The sequence below is a fragment of the Pteronotus mesoamericanus genome, unplaced genomic scaffold, assembly GCF_021234165.1.
Source record: "Pteronotus mesoamericanus isolate MK-2021 breed Mesoamerican mustached bat unplaced genomic scaffold, CSHL_Meso_final contig_52, whole genome shotgun sequence".
Taxonomy (NCBI): domain Eukaryota; kingdom Metazoa; phylum Chordata; class Mammalia; order Chiroptera; family Mormoopidae; genus Pteronotus; species Pteronotus mesoamericanus.
The window spans coordinates 2,791,066-2,816,483 of NW_026555189.1; the positions used below are offsets into that span (position 1 = coordinate 2,791,066).

The window sequence follows — 25,418 nt, forward strand, 5'->3', positions numbered from 1 at the left end:
GTGACACATCACCACATTCACTACAAAGGATATATAAGAACCTTTAGGCCACAGAGTTACATGATCTGTGATTATTAGTATTGTCAGGGTTAACTAATACTCACTGGGTAACTTTCAAAAGTAAATGGGACTACAAAGAATAACTGGTACAGAGTTGATTCTGGCAAACGAATAATTGTTACTATTAATATTTCATAAAAGTATATGCTACTTTTAATAGGCTAAGTGCATAAATATCATCCTGTTATATAAAAAGCTACAATATTTGAGTCTATTACATGCCAGATATCTATCCAGCCATGGTATCATTTAAACCTTACAACCCAGCCAGGAATAGCTCTCACTGCATTTTACGGACAAGGGCATGGAGACCCACTCAGGGAGGTTAATTGAGTCATTAGGTTATCCAGGGAACCCGAGGAGTCCTCAGAGATCTCATTTCTAGTCTCCTACCTTTTCTACTCCTTCACACTGCCCCATTTGGTCAGATGGCTTCATCCACAAGCTGGCTGGCAATTTCTGAGCAATGAACAAAATGAAACAGACTATGTTCTTAATAATTGGACATTATAAACAAAGACCAAAAATGTGAGCTTTCTTCTCCACTTCCTTTTTAAGTTACATCCCATTAACATCAAATATCAAAGCAGCATATACAAATCAGTGAGTAAAAGAGTCTTGAACCAATTATTGAACTTTTTATTTAAGCATAATACATGTACAGGAAAGTGCACAAAAAGATACAGATCAATTAATTTTTACACAGTGAACACACCCATGTAACCAGCACCCAGACCAAGAAACAAAATATGACTAGTTTCCCAGAAATCCCTCTGTGTCCTCCAAGAATTCTAACATCACCAAATAGTGTGACCTGTATTTGAAACTTATATAAATGAAATTGCATGAAGTATATACTCTTCTGTGTCTGATTTCAGTTCAATAGTGCATTTAAAAATTTTTTTCTTTAGACTTCAGAGAGAGGAAGAGAGAGAGAAACATCAATGATTATCCCACTTATTTATGCATTCTTTGGTTGATTCTTGTATGTGTCCTGACCAGGAATCAAACCTGCCAACACTGGTGTTTTGGGATGACGCTCTAACCAACTGAGCTACCTAGCCAGGGCCGATAGAGCATTTTTTTTAGATTTATGCATACCATTGTGTATAATTTTGATTTCTTTTTTCTTATTGCTATATAACATCTCATTATGGAACATACCTCAATTTACCTATCCATTCTAGCATTGATAGACATTTTGAATGGTTTCCAATTTGGGGTATTATAAATAGTGAACCCATAAACACTGTAGTACATGTCTTTTGGTGCACATATGTACACATTTCTGATGGGTTTATATCTTGGAGTGGAATTGCACAAATCCATAGGATCATAGCACAAATTTTTAAGTTGTTGTCTTCCTCTCTTTGTACTCTGAGCACATCTTCCCTTTGCTGGCAGCATTTTCTAAAACCACTTTGTAGTCTTCTCCCTTGGGTGAGATCACTGGGAGATAAATCAGAAAAAAAAAATCCATTTTTCTGATCTTTAGTCCTGGACAATTTCAGCTGGCACCAGAGTTTAAAGAACATAACAAATTGCTTTTTCCAGACAGATCACTTAAAAAACGGGCTGGGTTTTGCTATTCAAAACCATTGTTTATATATCCATAAAGAGTTAGCATTTTCTTGTTCTAAAATTTACATTCTTTGATATTCACAATGGCCACTCCAGAATTCTTCTGATTAGGGTTGGTTGATAGATCTTTCTTCTATCTTATTAACTTATCTATATCATTTTTTTAAAAGGGGCTTTCTTTTAAACAGTATATGCTTGAGTCTTGGTTTTTTAATATCTCTGTGGCACAATAACTGGTGTGTTTAAAGCATTTACAATTAATGTAATTATTGATATAGTTAAATTTAGATCTACTGTTTTGTTGTTTTCTGTTTGCCCCCCTCCGTTTACCCCCTGCTCCTGGTTCCTCTTCTTTCTTGACTTCTTTTTCGATTACTAAATATTTTTAGTATTTCATCTTAACTTAGCTACTGGCTTTTTTTTCCTTGTTATGTCTCTTTGTATTACTTTTTTAGTAGTTGCTTTGGGAATTTCAGTATACATGTCTAACCTTTCACAGTCTACTTAGAGTTACTATGATACCACTTCAAGTAAAATGTTGAAGTCTTACTAGCATATAGGTCCCTTTTCCCTGCCTACCTTTATATTTTATTGTCATATGTAGGACATCTATATACACTGAAACCCCTTTCAACAATCATACATATTTTAAAGAACTGAAGAGAAAAAGAAGTCTATACAGTTACCAAGATATTTACTACTGCTTGTGTTCTCTCTTCATTCCTGAAGTTCCAAGTTCCTCCTAGTATCATTTCCCTTCAGATGCAAAAACTTCCTTCAGCATTTCTTTTAGAGTCAATTTTCTGGCAATAAATTCTCTTAGAGAATTTCTTTATTCCTGAGAATGTCTTTATTTTTCTTTAATTCCTGGTGGATATTTTTTCTGGATATAGAATTATATGTTGACAATTCTTTTAACACTTTCAAGGTGTCATTCACTGTCTTCTGACCACATGGTTTCTGAGGAGAAATCTGTAGTCATCCAAATCATAATTTCATTTATATGTAATGTGTAGTTTTTTTCAGGCTGATTTCAAGATTTTTTATCTTTGATTTTTCAGCATTTGATGATTATGTGTGTGGGTATGGTTTTCTTTAAGGTTTTTTTTTTTCTCTTTTGGGGGTTCACAGAGCTTCATGAATCTTTATGTGTTTTGCCAAATTTTGGAAGTGTTCAGTTCTTACTTCTTCAAATAAATTTTTCTACACCAATCTCTTTCTTCTCACTGGTGCTCTAATGACACAAATATTTTCCACTCTGATATTATTACACAGATTGCTGATACTCTGCTCATTTTTAAAAATTTAATATTTTTTCTCTTTGTTCTTCAGATTGGATAATTTTCCTTACTCTATCTGTTTTAAGTTCATAGATTTTTTTCTTTCTTTATTTTGCTATTGTACTCATCCAGTGAATTTTTAAATTTCAGATATAGTTTTTCATTTCTAAAATTTCCATTTGATTCTTTTTTATAGTTTCTGTTTCTCTGCTGAGAATGTCTATCTTTGTAACCATTTGAACAGCATTTACTTAAACCTCATACAGTATGGTTATAATAGCTGATTAAAAGTCTTTGTGTGATAATCCCTACATCTGGGTCATCTCAGAACTGACATTATTGATTATGTTTTCCCTTGAAATCTGACCTTATTTTCCTGATTTTCTTGTATATCAAGTAATTTTGGATTGTATTCTAGACATTTTGAATAGTAGGTACTGAGCCTCTGGGTCCTGTTAAAATCCTCTGGAAAATGTTAATTTTGTGTGTTTTGGTTTAGTAGGCAACAAACCCAGGTGGGTTCAGACCACACATTCTGACTTGCCTTCTATGAAAACCAAACATCAGTTCGGTTTTCAAAGTTGTTTGGGTCTGTCCCATTCACGTGCCACTCGGGGTGATGGTTTATGTTCTAGTTTAGTTCACAAAGTCTTTGCTATGTTTCTTTGGGTTTGTTCCACACGTGTAATTTGTGAATGAGCTCATGATTTTTTTTCTGGGTCCTACACAAAATTAGGGGATTCTCATCTCTAGATCTGTCCTTTTCAGGATTTCCTCCACAGTCTCCAGCTCCCACAGGTCCCTTTTCATGGTTCCTCTGAATAGAAAAATGAATTTTTGATTGGGGATTTAGACATCTGCATCACCCAGTGTGGTGGGCGTAGCTTCAAGAGAGGAGAGCCTGGCACAGGGCCAGAATAAAAAAGGAAAAAAGCACAAATCAAAAATTAGTATTTTCTCTGCACTCTCAGGCTCATTGACTGAATCCCTTTTCCTGGTTCTCTGGCTAAACAGAGGGGACTTCTCTTGGGGTTGTTTTATGCACTCACTGTGCATTTCCACGGCTCAGGCTACTCTGGGGCTAACGCCAAAAGATAAAGGATGGGTGATTCTTTAAGTTTTGACCTTCCTCCCCAATCTGCTTCTTTTTTTTTTTCCCCCTCCTAAGTGCTCAGGTAGTTTCTTTGTAATCAACGGGAGAAACAGGTTATGGTGGGCTCATTCCATCTTGGCCGGCACCAAGAATCAGGTTACTGTTTTCTAAGCTTTTTCACAAATATGTTCATTTGTCGACTATTTCTTAAGCACAAACTATGTGCTAGGCTCTGTGCTAGGTGCAAGGCATACAGCAAAGAACTAGACAGGCACTGGGCTAACAGCACAGCAGGAAAGAACGACAGTGAATAAGCAAGGGATGTGTGTCACCTAGGAGAAGCGGCAAAGCTACGGCAGTAAAGGGCACCTAAGGAAGTCTTCCATGAGAAAGCGATGTTTAAGCTGAGAACCAGAGCAGGGGCATGAATATGAGCAAAGAGACAGTCAAGAGCCTTCCCAGCAAAGATCAGCATACCTGCAGGCCTTGAGGTTAGTAAGAGGTGGCATGTTCTGGGAACTGAAAAAAAGTCTCAATGAACATATAGTCAGAGGAGTGTGTCAAAAGATGGGGAGGAGGTCAGGAGGGAAGGTCATGTGCATCTTTGTAGATGATCTTAGAGATTTTTAATTAGTCCCCTTGGGAAAATGAGAAACAAAACAAACCCATAACTTTGTTATGTTTGGAATTTGATCCATTTTACAGATGGGGAAAATAAGGTTCTGAAAGGTAGGCCAGGGCATAGTATTTTACAGATGAAGCAAGAAAACCCAGAGGCTTTATGTGAGTTACAGAGGGAACAAATGGTAGAAAATGGACCTGCAGCCAAATCCCTGGTTGGTCAGTGCTATTGCTTCTGCTCTTACCTGCTCCAGGATGTTTCACTATCACCTTTACAAACAATAAGAGCTTGGTTGGCAGCATCTTTTCCTTCCTCTCTTTATCTTTGCAGAGTAGAAAAGGTGTGAGGTGGGTGACTGCATTTGTGCACGCATGTGTATCCACGTTCCCAATGCTGGTGACATTTCTGTTTTTGGCAGTTTGTATAGCACCGTGATCCACCAATTTACAACACCTGGGAAATTCACAATATTTGCTGAGTGCACAACTAGTGAGTGGCATGTGACGGCTCAGAAGCAAGTGACAATTCAAGACAAGATGGAGAAATTCTCTGTGACTGGGTGCTCTGGCCTGTCCAAGTCAGGAGCCAGCCCTTTCTGCCAGGCTGTCTTCGGGGACCCTGTGTGGATTCAGGTGGAGCTCAATGGAGGTGAGTCTACAGAAATGGTCAATGTCAAGGCAATCACGATCTCCCCAAATTTATCCATTCAACTGCCAGGCCTTAATAAATACTAACAGCAATCACTTACCAAGTTAGCTTTTAGCTATTCACTTGTTTAGCACCTTGCTTGTGCCAGAAACTGATCTAAGTGCTTTACATATACTAGCCCACCCAGCGTATACTATTCATATCTCCATTTTACAGATGAAGAAACAGAGGAAACGTTCAGAGTCAAAGGTTCAAAGTCACAGGCTACTAAGCTAGTGAGAACTCCTAGACTTCCAAAGGCACTTCTTTGTGTGCTCATAGTCCCATCTCAAGAACTGAACTTAAAAGACACTCTTTGTTGGGGAGGAGGGGGATCTGAATAGGACTCGGTGTGCTACCAGCTGGGTGCAGCCAGCATTGACCAACTTGGCACAATTACGTTGCCCCAAGTTAGGGCTGATATTAAGCTGCACACACTACTACATCCACAGCAAATGTGATGGCTGGTGTCCATTCTCATTGGTCACAGTTTCTTTTCTGATTGGTCACAGAGGCCATTCTAATTGGTCATCATGTCCATTTTGATTAGTCAAAGTGTCTATTCTGATTGGTCATAGTAACATTTCATATTGGTCCCAATGTCCATTCTGATTGGTCATAGTGTCCATTCTGATTGTGCACAATGTCCATTCTGATTTATCAGAACACCCATTCTAATTAGTTGGTGCCCATGCAGTTTCAGTTGTTAAATATTTTGAATTCCATCCCTCCTCTCAGAAGAGACCCTCACAACTAAGTCCCATCATCACCTAAGGCTGCATCTTTCCTCAAGGCACAGGTCCAGTTTGAGATCTAGATAGAGGCTTGTTAATGTAAACTGTGCAGCCCAGAGCTGCAGAGGTGAGGGCATGACCTCACATGACCTCACACCACCCGAAGCCTCATTCAGAGCAGTGCCTTGAATACAGACCTTGGGGCTTCTTTCTGTCTGGTGTGCTTGTTGGCTGAAGATGGTGGGTATGTATACCTGGAGAAGCTTAAAATAGTCCTTCATGTATTTATTCATTCTACAAATATAACTGAGTGCATACTTTTTGCCAGGTGTGGGGAATGCACCAGTAAACCTGAAAGTCAGGATTCCTGCTCTCTCTCGGACTTAATATTATCATCATCCTCATCATCATCACTCAAACAAGAAACACACTACCTTAATTTCTATCAGAAAGAATCCTAATTTGTTGGTTTATATCATATTTTAAGAGTCAACCACAATATTTAGCATTCAGCTAGGACAACTAACCCCAACCTGTGAGGGAGCACCACAGCGATGTGAGCAGGCTGAGTCCTGCTGGGCAGGGTTTCAGCCAGGCAGCTGTGGAAGTAGAAGGAAATGGCTTCAAGTCTTGTTCTTACCTGAAACAAGACTCAGGCTAATTCTTGTGCATAAACATCAGCCTTACACTTAAGAGGTGTTCCCTTTTTAGCCTTTCTCCCCACAAAAATATATGTCAACAAAATGGTCAAAAATTTTTATTACAAACTTTTAAGTTTATGGGTAACACATGCATAGTATAAATAAATTAGAATATTCAAATGAGCAGAGAGGACCCAATACTCAGGTACATAATACTCAGAGATAATCACCGTTACTATTCAGGGTCAGGGTATATCCTAACTAAAGTCTTTATAGCTATATCCATATCCATATCTATATCCAGAATCTCATGTCAGAGCTTGAGTCTGAACTATCTCAGTATAATCAACTACAGGGTTATTACCAACATTCTTAAATGTTTCTTACCCCACCTAGAAACAGGGGTGACTTACAATGTGCTGTCAGATAACACAACCCCAGCTGAGGCCACCACACAGAGGGGACTGCCTCCCTGTAATCTGATCCTGGACAGAGCAGCACAGCAACAGATGGGCCCAGGGATGCACCACCTGGAGATCCGAGCCACCAGCAACACCGCCACCTCTGCACCTTCCACTAACATCACAGTCCACTTCATGGAGCCTCTGTCAGGGCTGCGGGCCTCCTGGGCTTCTGACCACTTGGAGCTTGGACAGGACCAATTGGTCAATGTCTCAGTGGCTCATGTCATCCCAGAAGAGTTGGCTTTTGAGGTAGCAGGACTCAATGCATCCTTCTCCCATGAGGAAAAGAGCTTTGGATGGCCCTCTGGGTTTTATCATGTGACAGGTCCTCTTGAAGGTACGTGGGGTTGGGGGCTCCCTTTCCAAACCTCCCTCCTCTTCCCCTCCCAACTTAGAGTCCGGGGCCCTGCCAGTCAGTTTTCAGGGTGTCCCAGTCACAAACATGGTTAAGAGCATCCAACCTGAGTCACAAAATAAGGAGGAGAGAGATATTATCTGCCTTCATGGAGCTTCTTGTCACAGGCGTTCTCAACTCTGGGATGTTTGACATTTGGACTGGATCATTCTTTGTTGTGGGGCTGTTCTGTGCATTACAGGGTGCTTAGCAGCATCTCTGGCTTTTATTCTTTAGATGCCAGTAGCACCAACCTCCTAAGTCATGACAACCAAAAATGTCTCCAGACAATGCCAACTGTCTCCTGGGGAGCAAAATCACCCTAACTGAGAACCACTGAAGGACAGCAGGAGTATTCTGATTTCTGCCATCATTTCTAGTTTGGGAAATTGCAGTCCATGCCCTTGGGAGAGAGAGAGACAAAAACTAAAGTGTGGGAAGAGAAGAGGGAGGGACAAGAGATTCTGTCATGATTCTGGCTGGAATAGAGATAAGGCAACTAACTGGCTGGGGGACAGACTGGCTGGCACCAGCCAAGGGAGGAGACAACAGCATACATTTGCATTTAATCGGAAAAGAACAGTCCCTGAGGGCAGTGTGGTGAGGTCAGCAGGCAGGAATGTGAAGAGGATACAGGTCTCCAGCCCACCCAGGACCCTGCCCACAGGATCCTGTGCCCTGGATCTCAGAGGTGTGCAAGAAAGAGGGTAATACTGTGCAGGCGTGGAGCTCCCATGCTCTCAGCAAGGGGCCTGGAGAAAGAGAAGGCAGAAAGGACAATAGATTTAAGGAGGAAAACACTGGTACTTTGCCAGATACCAAAGGTCCAGCTTGGAACAGGAAAAAGCCAAAATGAAATGAAATGATGATGGAAAATATACATAATATATATGCTGTAATTTAAATGCAAAATAATCTTTGTCTCCTGTAAAAGTTACTCAGTAGGGGCAATAGATAAAATTTCAGCATGCTCCATGACTTTGTGGCTTGCTCTTAAATGGTAAGCAGTCTTTTTGTCCCCAAAGGAAAACAGATTTGGATGAGTCCTGTGGTGAAGGGGGTGAGGAGGAGGCATGGCAACAAGGTGAGGCAGGCTCTCACCTGGTGGTGCTGGCTCAGCCCTGGCTGACCTAGTTCTCAGGGCCCCGCACGTATCTGCAAGCTGCTTCTGAGCTCTCAAGGCCCCCTGCTGGGTCCCTGTGTCCCTGGACTCCTGGGCTGGGGTGATGCCTGTCCTGCAGCTGATCACACCCTCCCCACTGCTGCTTGCTTCTGGACCACCAACAGGGTCATTCTCTGTTCTCCTCATTCTCACTACCCTCCTCAGCACCCTCTCTCTCCAAGGGAAACATTTGGTCCGTAGAAAATTCTTGCCTATTCTTTGGCCTGCTACCAGTAGACTGTGATATTTCCCAAATGCAGAAATGCAGCCCTTAACTCCCTCCCTCTCTCCCTCTTGCTCTACCCCATGCCATAGACCATTCCTGCAAGGGCATGTAAGGAATCTGTCCATGAGGGTTCCTGACCTCAAAGAACACATATTCAGCTTTCCAAGGGTCCCCTCTGGTAACCTCTCTGGGATTGAGAAGAGAAGAAGGTAGCACCCACCACCCTTCCCCATGAGGGAGGAGGGGTGAGATATACATGTATTTGTGCTCTCTCCAAATAAATCTTAACAATCCTTCTCTCCCCTCTCCACCCTCTCAACCCTTTCAAAAATCCTGTCCTGTCTTTCCTTCTTCTACACTTCTCCCTGATAATCTCACAGATGAGCACTATTCCTCCTTTGACCTTCTGCTCTAGCCCCTGCCCCATCCCAGAAACCATTTCTTGGTGCCCTGAGGTTAAAGTGACCCCCCAGCCACCCTGTGTGCACAGTAACCCCATGCTGAGTCCTACTATGGCTTGGCACTGTTTTGCAAGTCTATTAAACCATAAGGCCCTGAGGACAAGAACCATGTTTCATTCATTTCTGTGTCCCCAGAGCCTTGTGCCATGCCTGGCATACAACAGGGGTTCATTAAATGCTCCGATGATGGAAGATTTGGATGCCTCCATCAGAGGACTGGAGAAGCACAGGCTAGGAGCAGTGTCTCAGTGCGAGTTAATCAGTTTATTACAACCTTCCTAATTTTTCACCTTTTGCATTGCAAGCACCTTTCTAGTCACCATGCTGGTGAGGAATGCCTTCTCAAACTTGAGTTTGGAAATTGGAAGCATCACTGTTGCAGGCAAGGGGTATAAAGCTTGTGCCCAGGGGTCCATGGCATTGTACTTGCTTGGGATCTAGTGAGGAGCTCTTTAAAACAGGACTTGCTCGACAGACATTTAGAATTCTCTGGTTACTTTAAAGAGGCAACAATGTATGCAGTAAAACTTTCAGCCAATGGTACAGAATTCTAAAACATCTGAGTTTGTATTAGTTATGATTCTTTAGGCTGCAAGTAGCAGAAAGCCCAACCTAAGTGGCTTCGAGTTTAAGGCTTTATTATCTAAGGTACTAAAAAGTTAGAAGATAAGTAATTGCAAGGTTGGTTCAGTGGCTCAGTGTCTGCAGCAAGGACCCAGGATCGGTTTGTTGTTCTGCTCTACCATCCTCAGAGATTTTGCTTCATCCTTAGGCTTGTTTCCCATGCAATTGGGAGGGCTGCTACAGTTCCAGACATCACGTGTCACCCCAGCATTATCCAGCGGCAGAAGCCCATTTCCTCCTGTGCCCCTCTTTTTATTAGTGAAAAATCTTTCCTGCTAGTCCCCAGCAATCTTCTCCGTAGATAACGCTGACCAGGGTAGGGTCATGTGCCCCAGCTGTAAGGTATAATGGGAAGGAGATACTCAGCATTTTCAGCTCTGTGGGAGAAGGTGGATTCTGGCAGCCAAGAAGCAGGGATGGGTAACGTCTGTGGCACGGGCCGCCAACAGAGCTTGAAGATCACCGTGAATGTGTTTGCCAGGACTCTTTGAGTAGCAAGGGACAGAAAGGCAGTTCAAATGGGCTTGAATCAAGAGGACATTTTTGTCAACTCAGGAAGTGAAAAGTCCAGGGTTAAGGTGCAGTTGGATCCAACGACTCAATGGCTTCAGAAATCTGCCTCTATCTCTTGGTTCTATGTCACTTTGTTCTGATTCCTCCTTCCCAAGCAGTAGCAAGATGGCCCTAGGTGTCAGTCCTTTGGCCCAGGGAATGGGCACCTCTTGGTTGATATTCCCAGCAGAAGTCCTGAGGCTGCCTCTCACTGGTCCAGGCTTGGTTCGTGTTTCCTTGCGGACCCACTGAAGAGACCAGGGGGAAGTGGTACTCAGTTTGGGCAGATGAGGACCACATGTCCACCCTGGGACATAATGTAGAGTTGGCTTCACCCAAACCAAGGATTTAAAGTTGGGGGAGGAATGTTTCCCCAGAGAAAATATCACCTGTAGGTGCTGTTACCAAAAGGAAGGGATATAGACAGGAGAGATGTCATCAGATATCCTTTTCTACATATGGAACTTGAGGCCCAGAGAGGTTAATTGACTTTGCAAAAATCACTCAGCTAATTCACAGGAAGATCAGAGGTAACAACTATTTTTCTTGATTTCCTCATTCAGGATTATTGGACCATCTTCCTACTTCTGTGTTTCACATCTTAATTTGCTTTGTATAATTTTACAGACCTTTGAAGCTAAGGTTGAGATTTCACTGGGAAGGTATTTTCCAAAGATCAGTAGTACCCAGATCTTAAAATATCCAAATTACTGGAACCTAGTGAATCATGTAGAATAACCCTAAGTTCCTATCTTAATCACTATGCTTTAATTAGACATTAGTCATATTCATATTTCAGTATCTTCAGAGCATGTCAATTAAATGTACCCTTTCCATTTTTTAAACTTAACACTAACATTCTTTACAGATATATAGATTACAAAGCAATAGTGTATATATACACAGCATTCAGTCCCTCTGGAGCCTTGAGAAATAGGGATTTCTTTCAGCCTTTTTTATGGATGAGGAAGCTAAGACTCAGAATGACTAGCCTGCCCAGGTTTGCACAGCCAGTAAGAGGCCACCCCATGAGGCGCTGAGGCCAGCTCCTACCACCCTGCCAGAGCTGGTGATGCCCATCTCTTCTCACTCTGCATTCAGTGATATCAGCTCGGTAGCTTTCGTGGGAATATAGGGGTGGGCGAAAGTAGGTGTGCATTTGCTCATACGGAAAAAGACGTGTGGGTTATGATTATCACAATACCTTTATTAACTCTCTGTTTTGCATACTCACAATTGTAAACCTACTTTTGCTCAGCCCTGAACACCAGAGACCTGAGCAAACATTGCAAACACAAAACAGGGTTCCCCACTCCAACCTCCTCAACCAGCAGTTAAACATTAACAGCCTACAGCTGCATGCCCGACTCTAAATCTTGTGTTTTGTCTGCATTGGCAGCTGCATGCCTCTTTCTTCACTACTAAAGAGGTGCCTTTAACCCAGGGGTAAACATGATGGTTTTGCTTTTCACCACTTCCCCGTAACCTGAATGTGTGCTGTGTTCCCCTAAACCATTTCCAAAGACAGGCAGATCCCCCGGGGGCTCTTCAGCATACCTTCTGACTCTGTCCTTTGGCACCTTGACAAATACGAGCAAAGTTTGACACCCATTGCCACTGTGTGCCCAGCTCCTTCCAGTCTCCAAGAAACCTCTGGAACAGATGCTGAGGAAGAGAACATGAGTATTTTATTAAAACACTTAACCTCACAAAAAAAAGATGTCCAAGCATATTCTGTTTTACTTTTTGGTTCTGGTTTTTCAGTGTACTGGGAATCACCAATATTTCTTCTGCTTGAACATGGACCCCGATGGATTGAAATTAAACAAAGCATGTTCTCTATGTTAAAAATCAATAGTAAGATATCTAGGATGTGTACCTATCTTTTAGCCATCTTGGAAATTAAACAGCATACTTCTAAAAATATCAATGAATAAAAGAAGGGAAGGGAAGTTTACAAATTCACAAATCACAAGGGAAGTTTAAAAATATTTCTGCTCTGGTCAAGTAGTTCAGTTGTTTTGAGTGTTGTCCCATACACCAAAAGGTTGTGGGTTCAATCCCCAGTTGGGGCATGTGCAGGAGGCAACCAACCAATGTTTCTTTCTCACATTGATATTTTTCTCTCTCCCCTTCCTATCTAAAGTCAATAATAAAAAAATAAGTAAATGAAAATATTCCTAAGTGATAATGACAATACAGCCTACCCAAATTCATGTGATGCAGCTAAGGCAGTGCTCAGAGGGGAATTTATTTCTCTTAATACTTATATTAGAAAATAGGCCCAGGTTCTTTAGTTTTTATAGCAAGACTAAGTCTTCAATTCTTTGCTGTTGACATTGCTCATGCATGCATTTATTCAATAACAAAGACTTACTGTGCATTTACAATATTCAAGACTTGTATTAGGGGCTAGGGATACAATGGTGAATAAAAAGATGTGACCTCTGCCTTCAAAGGACCTTACTGGGTGCGATTAACAAATAAATGAGCATGTAATTAAGAATTCTGATGTGTCTAACTAGAACCAATAGGGTTCAATGACAGCAACTAACAGAGGGTGATCTAGCAAATGTAATCAGATGAGGACTTTTAAGAAGTGACATTTAAGTGGGGACCTGAAGATAAGACAGTCAGCTATGCTGGAAAGCAAAACAAGAGCTTTCTGGGTACATGGTGTAGAAGGCTCTGAGGCCTGTGTGGAGGAGGGGGAGGATGTAGGAGATTAGAGAGATGGACAGAAGTCAGATCACATGGGGTCGGGGTCTCATGTGCCAAGGCAAGAAGATTTGGGTTTTATTATCAGGCCATGGGAGACCACTGGGGGCTGAATGCTGCTGCAGCCTCATGTTATTCCAGGTCAAGCCCTCCGGGCATGAGCTGTTTAAAGGGTCCTACCAGAACTGACAGGGAACACCCAGTATGCTGGCTGCTCCCTCTCCCTAGGATCCACATGCTCTTCATTGTTGCCCAGCTCACCTTCACTCCTCCAACTTCACAGTAGCCCTGGGGCCCTGTCCTCTGGGGAAGCTTGCCCTGATGCCAGCTATCTGCTTTGTAGAGATAATAACTTGGCACTCTCCTCAGCACCAGACACAAGAGGAAGCACAGTACTAGTTTCTCTAATTTGATCCACAGCAGTCCCAGGAGTTAGATGCAATCCAACCTTTGGAGGAACAGAAGCTCCATGGGGCTTAGATACTGGCCAGAGGTCCCAGAGCCAACAATCCAGTCTGACATCTGGCTGGCCCCAAGGCCTACATTCTTAACTGATTGCCCCTCTCCTACATTCGCTTCATCTCCCTGGCCCTCTCTCCTGCAGTAGTTAAGACTCCATGGTTTTCTTTCTTTCTTTCCCTTCCTTCCTTCCTTCCTTCCTTCCTTCCTTCCTTCCTTCCTTCCTTCCTTCCTTCCTTCCTTCTTTCCTCTTTCTTTTCTTTCTTTCTCTTTCTTTCTCTCTCTCTCTCTCTTTTCTTTCAACTTTAATTTGAGATAGAGAGAGAAACATCAATTTGTCATTCTACTTGTAAATACAGGTCCAACTGCCTGCTGCTTCAAAAGCCAGTACTCGAGAGACACTCGAGTACTGATGTAAAAGGAAAGTGGTTTATTTATTCAGATGCTGGCCATCCAAAGATGGGAGACTCATGTCTCCAAGCCCATCTCCACATCTCAGTACAGGCAGAGATTTTTATAAGGAGGGGCAGGTAAAGCAGAACAAAGAGTTCAAGGGGAGAGGGTTGAAAAGTTCTCTGCGTGCAGATCAGCACAGTTCATTCTGATCAGACAAGTGATGGTCTGGTGTGCATCATCCTGGTTTAGTCATCCTGGCTTCACGTCATCCAGGCTCCATGGTTGAAGGTCAGTAAATCTTTCAGAGCTGAAATGCCTGAAGGTTGGTATTTGTATCTTTTGAAGTTAGTTCCTAGGATTCTTACATAAACATGCTGTTTATCTACAAGCTACATATTAGTCAAGGTCAGCATTTACAGAAATGGATCAAAAGAATGTTGGGGTGGGTTGCAATTCCCCACTGTTACAATTTCCACTATTACACATTTATTTATGTATTCATTGGTTGCATCCTGTATGAGCCCTGACTGGAAATCAAACCCACACACTTGGCATATCAGGACAACTCTCTAACCAACTGAGCTACCCAACTAGGGCAGCACTCTGTGTCTTAATCATTGGTTTCCTTGACTGTCTTCCCCACTATTGGGTCGGCCAAAAAGTCTGTAGTGGTTTTTTTCCCAATAAAATAAAGGACATATTTTTCATTTTTACCAATAACTTTATTGATTTAGACATATTAAGTATGTTGGCTATCTCCTGTATAGTATAACGCTGATTGTTCTCAAATTAATGTCTCAATTTGATCACTACCAACTTCAACTGGTCTACCCGACTGCGGAGCATTGTCCAAAGGGAAATCTCCAGCTCAAAATTTTGCAAACTACTTTTGACATGCTTGATCAGTCACAGCACCTTTTCCATACACTGCACAAATCTTTTTTGCATTTCAGTTGTGTTTTTACCTTTCTTGAAATAATAAAGCATAACATGCTGAAGATGTTACATATTTTCTTCCATCTTCAATATTAAAATGGCTACAGAAAAATTCACCAATTTTTATGTTTTTTTTTAATGCATGCTGATATGACAGCTGTCACAATGCAATCTAATGAAATTGTTTCAAATGAAGTTAAAAACATTAAGCACTACTGGAACCATCTTACTGGAAAAAAAACAACCCACAAACTTTTTGGCCAACCCAATTAAGGACAGAGGCCAGGTCTACATTTCTGTTTGTCTAGGTGTCAAGAACAGGGCCTGGCCCAGAGCAGGCTTTGATGACACAGTTGAACACATGGTGGACCCTTAGCACTGAGCCCACATTCTGACTAAAGTTACTTACGCAGCGATCTGTCCTGAGGGGAGCCAGGCAGATCAGACAGGGTCTGTCTCCATTCTACACCTTGGCACAAATTGCCTTGAGGTAGAGGGTAGGGTGCCAACTGTGGAGAGGGCTCTTACAAACCAGCTGCTTTTCCTGCAGAGAGATAAAAGGGATGTGGAGGTATATGTGGAACCTGGTCGGTATGTGGACCCTTTCACAACAATGACTCTGGGCTGACCGGACAGTGACGAGGATTTACGCTTCCAGTGGTCATGTGGTAGGTGGCCTGAGTTCTGGAACTGTCCTATCTCACCACACAGTGATGGATAGCAGTTAGCTTTGCTGTTCTTTCTTTTACCCTTCACATCAGCATGCTCATTCCTGACATTTTGTGTACCCTGTATACACCAGAGATTGCAAATTCCAATGGAAATGGGAGGTAGCAGTGGCAAACCAAGGTACGGGTGGCCCTGAAGGCAGGCAACAAGGAAATGCATCATCTGTAGAGAATGTAAGAACTGTAACAACCTTGATGTCTGCTTTTTGTATTATCACTACAAACAATGTCAGTGGTAAAATACTCCTCCCGTCTTAGGTGGATCCTTCCTTTCACCTCCACGCCCTTGTTTCACCACTGCGAAGCGCCTAGAAGGAGAAAGTGATGAGGCATTTTCTGACAAACCAAAATTGTAGCATCAGTGCTCATTTTTAAGAAATGGTTGTCCTCTTCCTTTTCGTAAGGCTATATCCTAGCTACATACACATTCTTTTATTTAGACGGGGTATTTCGATGACACCCCTCTAGAGAAGGTGAGGGCACCTGCAACCCTCAGAAATGGAAAAGTCTTCCCACTTTGACTTCTCACACGGCCAGGACTGAGCTGGGAATGGGTGAGCTCCACTCAGAGCCAGTGGAGAGGGAGCCAGGGGTGGGGACCCATTTCCCAGAGGAAAACCAGGGCATTGGTCAGAGAAAGAATGGATGCCTAGGAGCAAAAAACAATGGGGAAACACCACAGTAGATGCTGTTCGTGCCCTAGTCCAGTTTGCCCTGGTCAGTAACTGTGAGGTCTGACAGCCCAGCCCCTCTACCTCTGAGGAAGATATTTTCTGTGGTGCAACTTATGTGCTCCAGAGCACCCCGTGGGTTCAGGCTGAGGCTGGAAGCCGCCTGGGACTATTTCTTTGCCTAGTTTCATTCTCTACCCTATTCTGCCTCCTTCCCTCTCCTGCTGGTTTTCCCTAAGAGCCCTCCCTCACTAAATGACCTACACACACATCCTCATCTCAGATCCTGCTTCTAGAGAACCTGACCTAGTAGGATGATACCCTAACCCGGCTGGACATTGGATGTCTGGGCTGACCTCAGGGAAGCAAGCAGTGGCTGTCACTCATCTGTCACAGACAAATCTGAAAGGCCTCCCAGAGGTCAGAAACCAGTGCCCTGCTGAGGTCCAGCAGCCTGACTGTAGCCTCAGGTCCCCTGGGTTGTGCTCTCTTTCAGACCCAGCCCCTCCCGGCAGCCTGCAGACTCTGAAGATTTTGGCCACGTTCGTTAACCCTCCTTCAGAGCAACACCTCCACATTGTTGCCGAACAGCTCCCTCGGAATCAGTCACAGGTGGGAAGGCTCCCCTTTAGTCTCTTGTCACAGATTCGTTCTGGTGCAGAAAATGAGCCAGGACACACCCAGAAACCTTAAAATACGGGACTTCAGTGTAGGGTGGGGGCCATACATAAGCTCTGGTGAGAAGCACATCCCCACCGCTTTCTAGCTGGAAGACTAGGGATTTAACTTCTCTGTGCCTCAGTTTCCACACGTGTAAACCAGGTATAATAAAAACACCTGCCTTGAAGTTATATCACACAGGGTAGATGAGAAAATACCAGCGGTGCAAGCAGATCATTCTGGGGTCGTGCAGCCTGAATGCCTGGCCAGGATGATTCAGCACTTTTTACTTAAATCAAGCCCAGAACCCAGAGAAACACAGTCTCAAAAAGATAAATAATTAGGGTGAGAAGTCACTTCGGGTGGATTCCTTTGACTCAGTATTTCTCAAAGGGGCTCATAAACCACCCACACTGGGATAACTGGGGGCATTAATTTAAAATGCACACTCCTGAGTTTGCCCCAAACCTTCTGAATTAAGTCTAGGCCAAGGGATGAGTTTTAATTGATTCAGATTCTCTTTATGCTCAGCTCTTCCAGGTACACACTCTTTTTGAAAAGCCAGGTGATTATACCAGATGATGTGGGATGTCGATGCAGGTCAGCTGGGGGGGGGGGGGGCGGGGCGGGGCACGGGGCAGGTGCTGTGGGGGCCTGGAAAGAGCATGGTTTCAGGTGGGATCGGCCTGTTTCCAGATCCCGGCTGTGGCCCTACCTAACTCAGTGAGCTTGAGCAAGTCACTTTTTCCAATATACTCCCTCCTCACCAAAGCTCTGTGAGGCAGCTATTCTTATTAACGCCATTTTATAAAGAAAGGACTCTCAAAAAGCTTTTGTCCAAGGTCACCTGGCTACTAAGTGGCAGACCTGGGATTCAGGCTCAGGTTTATCTGAATCTCTTCCTCTGTCTCTGCCCAATTTCTCAAAGTGAGGTCCCAAGATGCCCTGCATCAGGGTAGTTATTAGATTTGCAGATTTCTGGGCTTACCCCTGCACCTCCAGAGAGGTCTGTGGCTTGGGATCCAGAGAGGGGCCTGGGAATCTACACATTCAACAAATTTCCCAGGTGATCACAAAGCATGGTGGAGTTTGTGTGAGCCACACAGCCCCTAGGCATCCTCTGTCTTCATTTCCCAGCAATGACTGGGCATGCCTACAGGGAAGACACCTATGTTACCAGCTCTCTGGCTCCCACTGAGGTGCCCACCTGCACCATTGCCCCGGAGGAGGGCACTGTTCTAACAAGCTTCGCCATCTTCTGCAATGCTTCTGCTGCCCCGGGACCCCTGGAGTACTGCTTCTGTCTGGAATCAGGTACTGACCCAGGTGTAGGCTCCTCCTTCGGCTTCTGGGCTCCTCCTTTCCCAGAACAGGGTCTCTCTCTCTCTCTCTGCAAAAATATGTTCCATGTGTGAGAGAAGTTTGCAAGATGAAGACTTCCCTAAATCGTAACCCTCCACCCCGTGGCAACACTGACCCACCCATGCACCTCAGATGAGAGCAGATCCCATCAGTATCTCCTCCACAACAATGGAAGCCAAGGCCCCCGTCCTGGCATGAGGGATTGGGGAAAGTTAAGCGGATGAGTATACACAGAAGCATGACTATGTGAAGCCACTACTAGGACACCATCCCCCAGTGCTCACTCGGAGTAGCCATGACCCCTTGGGACTCTGGAGGTATTCAGGACAGAGATAGGTCTGGTTTACAGAATTGCCTGCAGTTTTATTGATCCCACAGCAGAGAATGGGCAATGTCACAGATCATGCTGAACTGAAAGGAGATATTTTTGCAAAGGTTTGCAAGGGAGGACTCCATCCCCATTGCACAATACCCTGCACGGTGTCCTGGCACCACAACCCACACCCCAGGACGGCTGCAGGGCACCAGCAGGAGAGATGGGGTGGGCAGCCCGCACTGCATCTGTTCTCTCATTTGGGGGATAGCTGGTCCTTGGAGGGCTCATCTGTGTCCTTGTCTCATCCCAATGGGTTTTGGCATTTTGTGACCCTCCCAAGAGCTCTGAAAATATTCTAGTTAGATTGAAACTTTCCTCCAAACCTAGGTAACCAGGAGTGTTGCTAGGGAGCTAGCTCTCCAACATTCAGCATTGAACACTATAAAGATGTAAAGTGAATGCCTTGACTAGGGAAAGGTGGACATAAGCTATTCTGAGACCCAAGCAAGTGTGATTTTCTCAGGGTGTCCCATCAAACAGATGTGGGATGTGGGCTGTGACTCAGTCTCAGCCTGGAGAGAAATGCTTCAAGGAAGAAAATAGATTTCATTCCAAACTTGCGTCCCCTTAAATGGAGAGGCCAGGCTAGCTGCTCCAATTCTGACTGATTTTTCCTCTGTAGTACCTCCCCCTGCCTCACACAGGTGAGCATGCAGGCAGAGAAGTGTGATCACATATAAATGCAGTTCAGTAACTTCATGAGTAAATAGTGATTCCTTGTTAAGAATACAAAGGATATTTAGTCATTTATTAATTCATTCGGTTTTGCAATCAATGTGTATTGAATGTCAGACTCTATTCTAGGTACTAGATATACAACAATGAACAAAACAGAAGAAGCCCCTGACCTCAAGGTATTTACAATTAGTGGTGGAGATAGCTGGTAAACAATGACATCTGACAGGGGACACTGTTTTAGATAGAGCAGCCAGAGAACGCCTTTGTACAAGAAGTGACATCTGAGTGAGCTTAGAAATGTTTGGAGCTAATCGTTAAGTCCTTTTTCTTTTCTTCCTTCTCTTCTTCCTTTTTGTAGTCTGGTTTACAATCTTGAATCAAAAAAAAAAAAGCACACAACAACTTGTAAATGGGGAATATTTTCCTGAAAATTTTCATGGATTTTAGTAAAGTTAATCCAAGGTCCCAGAGGCATGTAATGACTTAGAGAGGATAGTGGATCAGTATAAACAGCGTTCTTCTCCCTAAGAGTATGGCATTCCTGAGTACTTGCCATGCCTTCCTGAGCTATGGCTTTTCTGTCCTTGTCATCAGGCTCTACTTTGGTGGGTTTGCAGTCTCCCTGGGACCTGGAGATGCCCCCCTAATTGTCTATTGTCCATTTGCCAGGTTCCTGTCAATAATGTGGCTCTGCACCTGCCCTCCCATCAGTTTATCTGCCACTTGGAAAAGAAAACAATGACTTTGTGCTGACAGTGGTCATTTCTCTTTCCAGTCATGCAGGAGACAGCACACCCATGCAGCAGTTAAGGTAGGTAGTAGCTATTGTTTCTTTATTGAGAAAACTTGACTTGTCAGAACTTCACTGAGAGGACGGCTGGCTATTGAAAGTCAGCCCTTGACACAAGTGTTTCAGAAAAAAGGAAAAAGAAATAAAAAAATTTAAAAAAAAATAATAAGAGGATGGCTGGGTTGAAAGGAGCCTAGGACATGACCAGATGAGTTGCTGATTCATTCATTTCTTCAACAAATATTTACTGAGCACCTAACTATGTGCCAGGCCCTGAGGAACAGTTGTGGACAAAACAGATATGGTATCTACCTTTGAAGGTCTTAGGATTAGTGGCCAGAATAACAGCAAGGTCCTGGGGGCATGGAGCAGGGGACCTGAGTGATTGGAGCAGAAGGACCCATGGATGAGTTAGGCCAGTGTACTTGAAGTCACGAGGAAGTAGGACCAAGATCAGCTAACAGGACTACAAGGCAGAGGCTGGATGAAATCCCAAGTAAGTGCCAAGGGTCAGAAACCAGTGGACTGGGAAGGGATTGAGAGCACTATGAGGAGGGCGGTGAAGGGTAAAGCAGTGGCTTGCCCAAGGCTTGTTTTTTTTTGGCCATCAGCTGCCTGGTGCAAGCAGTCCAGTGCCCTCAAACCTCAGGAAGTGCCTGAGCTCCCCACGCCAGGTGCAAAGGTTTCCAGGCCTGCTCTGCATTCGCACGTGAAGATCTCTGACATCAGGCTCTCATTCTTGAACAAGAACCAGTGAGGTGAGGTCTTCCCTGCACAAAGCATGTCTCTGGTTTCCCACAGAAGGGACTTGGAGACACTCGTGTTGAAGATGCAACATTCCAGGCTGCGGTGTCAAAGAACATTACTGCGGCTCTACAAAGTGAGCAGGGCCCAGAGCGGCTCTCCCACCTGGCAAAGTCTGTGTCCTCTATGCTAGACCAGGAGTGCCAGGGGCTGGGATGCAGGCAATCACAGAGAATGGATGCCAGGCAGAAGGTGCTTGAGATGAGCACTTTTATGCCTTCTGCCGGGGCCCCTGGGGTCTGTATATAGCTATTCAGGATGGGGAGCAGCGTTCAGGCATCTGTGAAGAAGCCCTTGGTGTCTCCTAACCTGTTGACATTATTATCTCCCTCTTTTGGTCCTTTCAGTAAGTGACATAAAATGAAGGCTGTCTCTGCTCTGCCTCATGGAGTCATGGGCTTCTAGGGTGGAGGGAACTTAGAGTGTCACTCCAGTCCTTCCCATTGAAGATGATGATACTAAGGCCCGAGGAGAAAAATAGCCTGGCTTCAGTCATGTGGTTGATGGTTTGGAGTTGGACTTAGAGGCTGTCCTAACTCTGTCACCTACCATATATATTATCACAAGCTGGTGACTGAGCCTCCCTAAGCCTCAGTTTCCCAGTCTGGAAAATGGAGATAATAGTATTCTCCTAATATGGCTATAGTGAGAGTTAAATAAGAATTAAGTTCACTGTAACTATAGGTCAAACATATGAAATTGCTCACATTCAACTAGTTTAAATCCACAAAATGTCCATATCATGTATTATAAGCTAATGTTATAAATTAACTATTGCAGAATGTATGATTACTTCCACTCCCAGTGCATGGTACATGAATATGGATATGCACTCCCAGGCATGCAATATTGCACCACACACAGCATCACACATACATGCTGGGCATGAAGAAGAGAAGAAAGACTTCTCTGGTTCCCTGAAAGATTGTCATGAAAGTACTTGGCACAGTGCAGGACACATGATAAGAACGTTTAATACAAAGAAGTGGTGGTTGTCAAAGTAATTAAGTAGAGAAGTAACTCACATTTTTTTTGAGCATGCACCATGTGCTGTCAGGCCCTGAATTAGGCTTTAAGGACATGTAACCCCCATTAAAACTCTATGATGTAAATGGCAAGATCTCCATATATGTTATAGAAGAAGAGACAGGGTAAGAATTTTAGTAGCTTGTCCAGGTCCGCAATTCTAGTAGGTGGTGAAGATGGTTCAAACCCAGGTTGGCTCTTCCCCCATCCGCCTCCAGTCCTCTCAGCCCTCTCACCCAGGCCTCTGCTTCACATTAGAACCCCCATATACAGATATACCCCTACCTGGCTCTTGGTTGCATTCACTCAGAGCATTACCTGTGGCACAGCTCCCTTTGGATGTCCTGTAGTCTCTGAGCACACAGACAACACAGGACTGCAGCAGCTTAGCCTGAAGTCACCAGAATCCAAAGGGAGCAGCTGCGTGTGAAGAGGGCTCCCTGGTAGGAGTGGTGGCTTTGAAGAATGAGGCAGTCAACCCACAGTGACCTGGCAGGGAGGGCACCGGGACATCAGCTTCTCGCTTTCTCTTCCTGCCCTCCATTCTCTTGCTGAATAAATCCATTGGCCAGAGGATCAGGGGCCAGTGACATCTCCATGTAGACAGCCTCCAAGATGGTGACAAGGATGGTGGGAAGACCTACAGAGGCAAACATGAGATTGGCCACTTTCTGAGTTTCCCTTCCAGAACACTCTGACAAGAGTCCCCTCATATACTGACCTATCTTTCCTCCATCCAAGCCCCAGCCTGTATATACCCTGAGCTAACAGGAGCCACACAAAAATCTGCAGCTGCCATGAAAAATTGGCTGACGGTTAGACTGATCAAGCTGTGACTAGCAGGCTGTGAGAAGGGCTGTTCATTTATATCTGTGTTATCCCGGCTGCCACTAGCCATGCCCAGCTACTTACATTTAAATTAAAATAAATAGCCCTGGCCAGGCAGCTAAGCTGGTTAGAGCGTCATCCTGATATGCCACGGTTGTAGGTTCCATCCTCGGTTAGGGCACATACAAGAATCAACCAATGAATGTACAAATAGGTGGAACAACAAGCTGATGTTTCTTTCTACCCCCCCCCCCCAAAACAACAAATAAAAATAAAACAATTAAATTAAAATGAAATAAAGTTAAAAATTCAGTGCTCCAGCTGTACTGGCCACATTTCAAAGGCTTAACCATCACATTTGGTGAGAGGCTACTTCTCTGGACAGCACAGGGGAGAGGATGTTTCCTTCAATGCAGACAGTTCTATGGGGCAGTGCTGAAATGATATTCTTAGATTTCTGTGCTGCTGCCAAAGCCAGTTGCTGGCCAGCCCCTCATTAGGGCTTGGTGGCTTCGAAAGCACATTCTTCAGAAGCCCCAGAAGGCTTGAGGTGGGAGTCAGTGGATGAGGAGGAGGCATCCTTGTCCCCAATCACTCCAAAGGCATACAGGGACCCAACCATGTTACACAATCTGCTATCCACATTGGGCCAGCAAAGCAATCTGATTTCTGAATACCGTGCCATTCTGGTCACAAGTGCCACCCTGAGGCACAACTTGTTTTGAAATGATGCCAAATTTTACAGATTTGATTTGAAGATTTGGAGAAAGCTGAGACATTCTATATTAGCGTCAAATGGCTGCTGTGACAAATTACCACAAATTTAGTGACTTGAACCAACACAAATTTATTGCCTTACAGTTCTGGAGACCAGAAGTTGGAAAGTAGTCTCACTAGGCTAAGGTCAAGGTATTGACAGGGCTGTGAACTGTCTGGAGGCTCTAGAGAAGGATCCATTCTTTGCCTTTTCCAACTTCTAGAAGTTGCCTACATTCCATGCACGATCTTCAAAGCCAGAAGCTTCATATCTTCAAGTCTTTCCCTTACTCCCTCCCCTCCTTTCTCCTCTCTTTTCCCTCTCCCTCTCCACCACTTCTGCCTCCATTAATTCGGACTCTTCTCCCTTCCTCTTATAAAGACCCCCATGATTATACCAGGTTCACCTGGTTAATCTGGGACACTCCAGCTCAGAATCCTTAAATTAATCAAGTCTCCAAAGTGATTTTGCCAGTCTCTTTTGCCATGTGAGAGAACATATTCATAGGTCTCAAGGATTAGGACCTCTTTGGGGAGCCATTATTCTGTCCGCAACACATTGTATGAGGCAAACAAAGGTCTATGGGCTTTGAAAAACCCCAGAGAAACCTGGTCACTTGTTCTAACCCTAAATCTTTCTAAAACTATTTCATCAAACCACTGGAATTACATTTCCTCTCCTTACCTTCCTCCCTGTGTACCAAGGTCAGAGAGCGTGTGCTGGGGTCGCTGTCTGCAGTCTCTACCACCCTGGGGGACATGGAAAGGGTGCAGGACCTGGCCCCGGTGAAGAGAGAGGTGACCCTTCCGAATGAGGAGCTCATGCCCTTGGCCCAGGTGAGTCGTTCTCACCCGCTGAGCCCGGCCATGGGACATGTACCTCTGCGGTGTCTGACAACTCACCCCAGCACAGGGCTGCCAAGACTTCCACTGTCTCTTTCCAAAAGTGCTACATGGGGCCTCCGACCCAGTGTAGGGGTACTGGCTGCCTTTCACACTGCTACTGACACACACATGCAGAACCACATAAGGGGATCCAAAGAGAGTAGCTTATTCTGATGGTAACACAGTCCTCCCTGGAGTGCAATAGACAGTCAGATACTCCTCTGACACAGACTTTCTCTTCCCTCCCGGCACCTCTGTTCTCACCTCATGGCCAGAATTCAGCCCCAGCGTTGGCAAGGCTCCTCTGTGCACATCGCTGCTGCCAGCTCTGTGACCTTCATCCTGCCTGCTGCCTCCTCCCTTGGCTCGACGGAGGACAGTCAGGAGCCTGTGGACATAAGGGTAACAACAGTAATAACCTGCTTGGGAACAGCCCTTTACAATCAACCTACAAAGCACTTTCACAACATTTGCTCAGTTATGTTAATTGATAACAGCCCTGCCAATTACATAGTATTATGATGCCCATTTTACAGATGAGGTTCCATGACTTGCCCAAGGCCACGAGCAAAGTGGGAGAGCTGGGATTCAGGCCCAGGCCTTCTGACTCCCAAATTGACTTCATTCCATCCCTAGGAAAGAGCAAACCCAGGGCTCTTTTCCATCCGCAGATTAATGCATATTTGACTCTTTGCTCCTTGTGTCCCAGTGAAAGTGAACAAACTTCTCTCAGAGACTTTAGCTTTGCCCGAAGAAAGACTCAT

The 25,418-nt window shown here is 44.2% G+C and overlaps 1 protein-coding gene across 1 annotated transcript in view; it reads left to right on the forward strand.

The window, feature by feature from the left end:
- LOC129075121 (polycystic kidney disease protein 1-like 2) overlaps positions 1–25,418 on the forward strand; it is a 73,285-nt gene that overhangs the window by 13,506 nt on the left and 34,361 nt on the right. The window contains 12 exon segments of the mRNA XM_054579097.1: positions 5,061–5,284; positions 7,095–7,503; positions 9,711–9,787; positions 12,211–12,264; positions 15,645–15,758; positions 16,287–16,291; positions 16,986–17,094; positions 18,263–18,463; positions 20,235–20,383; positions 21,160–21,351; positions 24,475–24,656; positions 24,930–25,056. Of these exon segments, the coding sequence (XP_054435072.1) occupies positions 5,061–5,284; positions 7,095–7,503; positions 9,711–9,787; positions 12,211–12,264; positions 15,645–15,758; positions 16,287–16,291; positions 16,986–17,094; positions 18,263–18,463; positions 20,235–20,383; positions 21,160–21,351; positions 24,475–24,656; positions 24,930–25,056 (1,843 nt within the window).